This window comes from Chamaea fasciata, unplaced genomic scaffold, assembly GCF_029207755.1.
Source record: "Chamaea fasciata isolate MVZ Bird 193981 ecotype frontalis unplaced genomic scaffold, bChaFas1.0.hap1 SCAF_3, whole genome shotgun sequence".
In the NCBI taxonomy this organism is placed as follows: Eukaryota; Metazoa; Chordata; class Aves; order Passeriformes; family Sylviidae; genus Chamaea; species Chamaea fasciata.
Window position 1 is genome coordinate 90,462,655 of NW_027094088.1, and position 6,000 is coordinate 90,468,654.

Consider the following 6,000-nt stretch of genomic DNA (forward strand, 5'->3'; position numbering starts at 1 on the left):
TGAGTCACAGAGAAATTAAGCTGACAGGATGTATTTGCCCTTAAATTCTAATGTACGGGAGTAGAAAACAACATTTCATCAACTATGGACTGATCTATAGAATTGAAAGCATTTTATTTTTATCTGATGCTTTTCATTAGAAAAGCTATTGAAACGCATCAGGCAGAATGTGTTATTTTCTTCTATCAAAGCAATTTGCCAGAAAGCCTACTCTTTAGTGAAGAATAGTTTTTGACATGCAGCAAATGATATACTACACATTACAGCTTGAGTTGAAAAATTCTTCAAGTTTTCACTCCCAAGGAAAATAAAAATTCCACAGGTTTAGAAAAAAACACACAAATGACATTTTTAAGTCGCTCTATGCACACTAGCAACCACTTTTTTTTCCAATAAAATCAGATACATAAAATAATCAACAGAAGGCACTTGGGATCCAACACAGGAGAAGGAATTATTTAAGCAAGTTAAGAGCTACACTTTACCACCAACTCCATAGATAGCCCATCCTTTTCAGACAAAAGGGTGTAGCTCTTTAATTTGTCTTGTAAAACAGAAGTGGCAAGAAGCATGCTGACAGCTAGAAATTGCTGTTCTGTGGGAAAACAGCCACATCTGCTGAGAAAGGCTTCAGAGAGACTTCATTATTGTGGAAAACCACCGGCAGCTTAATGATATACAGCTTGCTCCTCCAGCACATCCCACCAGGCTGGCTTATCCTGCAAGAAGGGCAAGAGCAGAGAAGGGAACCTGGGAGGCAGCAGAAAGGAAGGGGAAAGAGCAGAGTACAAAGAAAAGAGATGTTTGCAAGGGCAGTCAAGAATCCAGCACGGAAGGGACAGGAGTGGAAGCAAAGCATCAAAAACAGACAGCAGACAGAGCTCTTTAGGTTGGAAGAAATAAGCAAGATCCTGGAACATGAAGGACAGGGGAGGATGGAAAAGTATGAACATGCAGGGTGAGGAGTCTGAGACACCAGTGCTAAGGACAGAAAAAGGTCGCTGTAAACACAAGCACAAGTTCTGCATCATGTAACTGCGGGATGGAGAGAAGAAGGGACCCAGGGATCCAGCAGAGCAGCTAAGGAAACCTTGACAAACATTCATTTACTGACATGGGAAACCAAATGTGCAGCAGCAAAATTATATAAAAACCCTTTAAATTACTATACAAACAGCAATTATTATCTTGTATTCTTGAAATGCTGACAGATACAGCTTGGTGAAAAAACAGTATTTGTAAGGAAAAGGGGGTCAGAGAAACAGTTCTTTTTCTGGTCCACATATTAATGCACAAGGAAGCAAACATGGGGAAGAGTAGAAATAATGGGGGCAATGACATCCACCTCTCTGCTTCTCAGACATTTCTTTTCAGGTGTGTTCTGGATGACCCCTTCCTACCGTCTCCCCTTAGGAAAAGGTGAAGAATTCTACCATACATTTTGGTCAGCTTACAGAACAAAAACAAAACTAGCAAAGTAATTCCCTTGAAATGATTCAAGTATATTTCTTGTTTCTCCTGAGGATACTACACATGACTCTCATACAGTTCAGCAATAGTGCTGGGTCCTTCTGCTAGTCATTTCCCTTCAAGACACATTGCTACAGCAATTCTCAAAGTTGTCTTCCATATTTTGAAAGGATTTTTATGTGTGGTTTTTCCTGTTGAGTTTTTTCATTAACACCCTAGCATATGCCACGTTCTACTGGCTTATTCTAGAATAAGGGAGGTTTTAAGTATGCTAGGAAAGACTGCAAATTAAACAAAGCCTAGGACTACTTCTGTGTCTCAAAATGGAGATTTAGGATGTATTAGAGTATATTCTTTTACTAGTGGATTGGATCAAACCAACCAAAGGACACCTTTTATTGACAGAAATGGGGGCAGAGAGAATCAGGGGGAAAGGGGGAGAAGTGTGTGCATCTAACACAAATTGCCTCATCAGCAATGAGAAATGCAGCAGGTCACGTATTTCATCAGGCCACTTGCTGATATTTATCTCCTTCAGAAAGCTTTACATCTGAAGGGATGAAAAAAAATATGCAAGCGGATGGAAAGTGAATGTCTAGAAATAAAGGCATCATCACTGTCTGACCTGTAGCCACGGCAAAGCTGGTAAAAGAACTCACTGATATCTACTCGATTTCAGAGACGCATTACAAGGCCTCCTGCCTGCTGTCATAGACCTTTAAGACCACAGCTGCTCACACTGGGAAAATGAGTCTGAGCTACCTGTGTGCATAAGGAAGAGCTGAGCAGCAGAGTTGGGGTTTCCTCCTCCATCCGTGGCAACTTCTGCTGCAAGTGACAGAGTCTACAGGGCGATTCCTCTTCACTGTACCAAGGTGAGGCTTTACAGCAGCAATTTCCTAAGGGGCAGCACAACCATCTCAGCAACACAAACACCTTATCAGTGTTAAGGGATTATATTATGGCATCAGCACAGCCCACAGATGATTCACCAGGAACTGGCACAGATCACTCTGAACTTCAGGACCTCATCCAGCACTGAAAACACCTAACTAACCAGACACTGAGAGTTACACAATTCTCCTGACTTGTTTAGGCTTCAACTGAGCCCAAATCTAGCTTGATTTTGTGTTACTGCCTTTATGCACGTAAAGAAACTTAATGGAGGTAGGATCAGACTAATATAATGAATTACACTAAATTAAGGATGTAATGACCACTTTTATCTATGTAGACCTAACAGTTTGTTAATTACACACTGATGATTTCCCCCATCTTTTCTCTACCAGAGGTATGGTCTGCCCCAGCTTCTTGCACTGATTTCCAATTCTTTGCATCTATCCGTACTTTGCATTGACACTACCCTTTTAATATAACAGGAATGAGCAAGGTATGCTGTAGCCACCTTCCACTGAGAGATCTTCCAGGATTCTCCTCAACTAGATTCCAAGAGGAGAACTTTTTGAACCACCTGCTGGTAGAAAAGTTGAACAGGGTTCTTCCCATCTGTTTCACTTTCAATAGATTAGTTTCACATGCAGTACTGCAGCTCTAGTTTTGTGCCTCAAAATTCTGCACAGTCAACACTCATATGGGGTGATGATGCTATATTCCATTTATCAGAAATCATTAAGAAGGAACTGACAAGGAAAGTTCATAGGTTCGTGCAGGAAGCACCAATAAAAACACCTCCCTGCATTGCTGACAAGGCACAAAGTACTTAGGACAGATTTAAGTAAGTTTCTGTAGTTGTATTTCATCAGATTCCTCCTAGTCCAGCTAAAAACCCACAAACATATTCCTACAGTATATTTAGGCACTCCTGTAACATGATCCATCCACATTTGGGAAAAAAAAAAAAAAAGCCTTCTTTCTAACTTCAACTTTTGCTTGATTCCACCACAATGCCAAGGAGCCTGGGTTGGTTTGGGGAGCTTTTTAACTCCCTCAGCTATTCCTTACATGTATGGGATATAATGCATAGTCACATATAACTAATGGGAAGAAGTGGTCTTTTTAAGCATCACAGGGGGAAAAAAGGCTATTTCAAATATTAAGGTTCAAGAAATAGAAGAGAAACAATAAACAGTCGCACTCCATTTACAGAAATTAACATCATATAACACCACGAATAGACACCATCTTTTACATTTGTACACAGCAACCAGTTGGTGGTGGATTTCTTATTTTTTTAAAAAATCAGAGAGCCATGGGTTTCAATGGGATTTTAGTCACACGTGCATTAAATACCCCTGTAATACGATGTGTACAAGCCTGAAAGCCAACACTAAGAAGAAAGGTCTAGTACAAAGGGACTCCAGAGTTTGGTCTGCACACAAAGCCAGCAAAAACTGCTGGAAGTAAAAACAGCACCCACACACAGGCTATGTAAACCAGTTTTGCTCTACTTCAGAAGGATAAAGAGTTCAGTCACAACAAGATGCAAACTTGTGCCTAGGTTTTTCAAAAGAAAAAGCCAAATTTATCACGTCAGTTCAACTGAATATTTTTACTACTGTCTGAAGGAAAACCTAACCACCACGATTACTTTTACTATGTAGAGCTGAAAAAAAGTGTATGTGAGTGCACTGAATTCAAAAAAGGAAAAAGTAAGGCTGTTTAAGTCTGGGTATGAACAGAGCAACTTTGATTCAGGTACAAACAAAGGTGCTTTTCAAAAACTTTCTGGCTAGTGAGTTCAGTTTCTTGGATTCCAAGTTAGTAAGAGTCCACACGGTTTTAAGATGTAGCTTCCAGGTAACACTTCCCGAGTCAAACTCTACCAACCAAAACTCACAAAGGCTTCTGAGTTGTCCAAAGTTTAAAGAACAAACACGGGGAAAAAAGCCCGTGGATCCTCAAGCCAGAAGTCAAGCATGCCTCACTCTGCATCTGTGGAGCTGCAGTGCCTCGCTGGAATCACTCTGATGGAGTCCCTCTGGCAAAATCTGCAAGTGCCACCTGGAGAGGCACACTGGCAGGTACCACCTCAAGGTCTCAAAGCCATGCAGAACTTAAAGTGAATTCACCTTTGACAGCAATACCAAAAATCCAGTACGCATAAAACTCTGACTACGTGCTTCAAGTGAGAAGCAAAACAGTGACAATTGTGCGGGACTTAGACCGAAACACAGGAAAGGCTTATTCGCCTTTCATGTTTTGCACAACGAAGTTTCAAGGAGTAGAAGGCAGAAACGGGAACGCGGTCATCTGCTAGAAGGTTTTGGGTTTCCCATGTACGGAGCAGATAGTATCTACCGAAAGGGGGAAAAAGGGGAGGGCTAAATACCCTCGAAGGTCCCGTAATTCCGATGACGTGCACGTTAATCACAATATACACTCATGTCCTGCGACTCCGGCACCAACCCCCCTGCCCTCCAACAGGACCTGTCCTCCCGGCACGACGCGGATCTCCAGGTTTTGCTCGTGAAAGCTCATTACCCATCTAACTCCGGGGAAACGCTAACCTGAAACTCCGGCTCTTCCCTTAACTCCAAGGGCTGCTATCACAGACCGACGGCCCCAGGAGCCCCTCACCGCCGCCTCGGTGCGGGCGCCGGACCGGGGAGCTCGGCGGGCACCTGCCGGGGCAGCTCACCTGGCTCCCGCTCCCATTCCCGCTCACCTTGGGCAGCTCGCGGAGCTGGTTGGCGTCCAGCAGGAGCTCCTCCAGGCTGCGGCTGTAGCGGTAGATCTCCTCGGGCACGGCGGCCAGAGAGCAGTGCCGCTTGTCGATGGACTCCACATGGCGGTTGCACCGCCACAGGGGGATGCAGTGGAACATCGCCCCGCCGCCGGGGGCCGCGGGGCGGGCGCCGCCGCTCACCGCCGCCCCCTCCTCGCCGCCGGCCGCGGGAGGTGCTGCCCGCTCCGCCGCCGCGCAGCGCGGGTCCCGGCCAGCCAGCGGCCGCAAGCCGCATCCAGCGCGCCGCCGCCGCCGGCGGGAAGCAGCCCCGGGCGAGCGCGGCGGCCCCGGGAGAACAATAGGCGGGAGCCGGAGCGGGGCGGAACCGGGGGCGTCCCCCTAGTGCCTCTCGGCGGGCAGCTGCCCTCCCCGCAGGGGCATCGCGGGGCGCCGAGCGCAGCGCTGCCGGCCGCCGCCGCGCATTCCCGCGCCTGACCCGGAACACGGGCGGCCGCTCCCGCTCCCCCTCCTCTCCTCCCCCGTCCCGGCTGACATCAGCGGGGCCGGGCCCTGCCGCCCTGCCCCGCCCCGCCCCGGGCCCGGGCCCGGACCCGGACCCGGCCCGCCGCTCGCACACACCCCCCCCGCGCCCGCCCCGGCGCCGCCTCGCCCCGGGCAGCCGGGGGCGGGCGCCCGCACAACTTTCTGCCAAGGGAAAAAAAACGCGGCGACGGCAGGGAGCTTCCCCCGGCTGGAAGGGTAAGGTGCTGCGCGGGCAGCGGGGCTCGCACCGCACCCCTCCGCCCGGGGCGCCCGCGGGGCGCGGCTCCCCCAGCAGCGGCCGGGCCGGCAGCCGCCTCGGGCGGGCTCGGCCATCGCCCCGCGCCGAGTGCGGCAGCTGCTGT

The 6,000-nt window shown here is 48.2% G+C and overlaps 1 protein-coding gene across 1 annotated transcript in view; it reads right to left on the reverse strand.

Annotated features, from left to right (window-relative positions):
* The window catches only part of LRRC1 (leucine rich repeat containing 1), a 69,241-nt gene extending 63,921 nt beyond the window's left edge, over positions 1-5,320 (reverse strand). The window contains exon 1 of the mRNA XM_066179771.1: positions 5,096-5,320. Coding sequence (XP_066035868.1) covers positions 5,096-5,254 — 159 coding nt within the window. The 5' untranslated portion in view covers positions 5,255-5,320. The remainder of the gene's footprint in view (positions 1-5,095) is intronic.
* Positions 5,321-6,000: the final 680 nt, after the last annotated feature.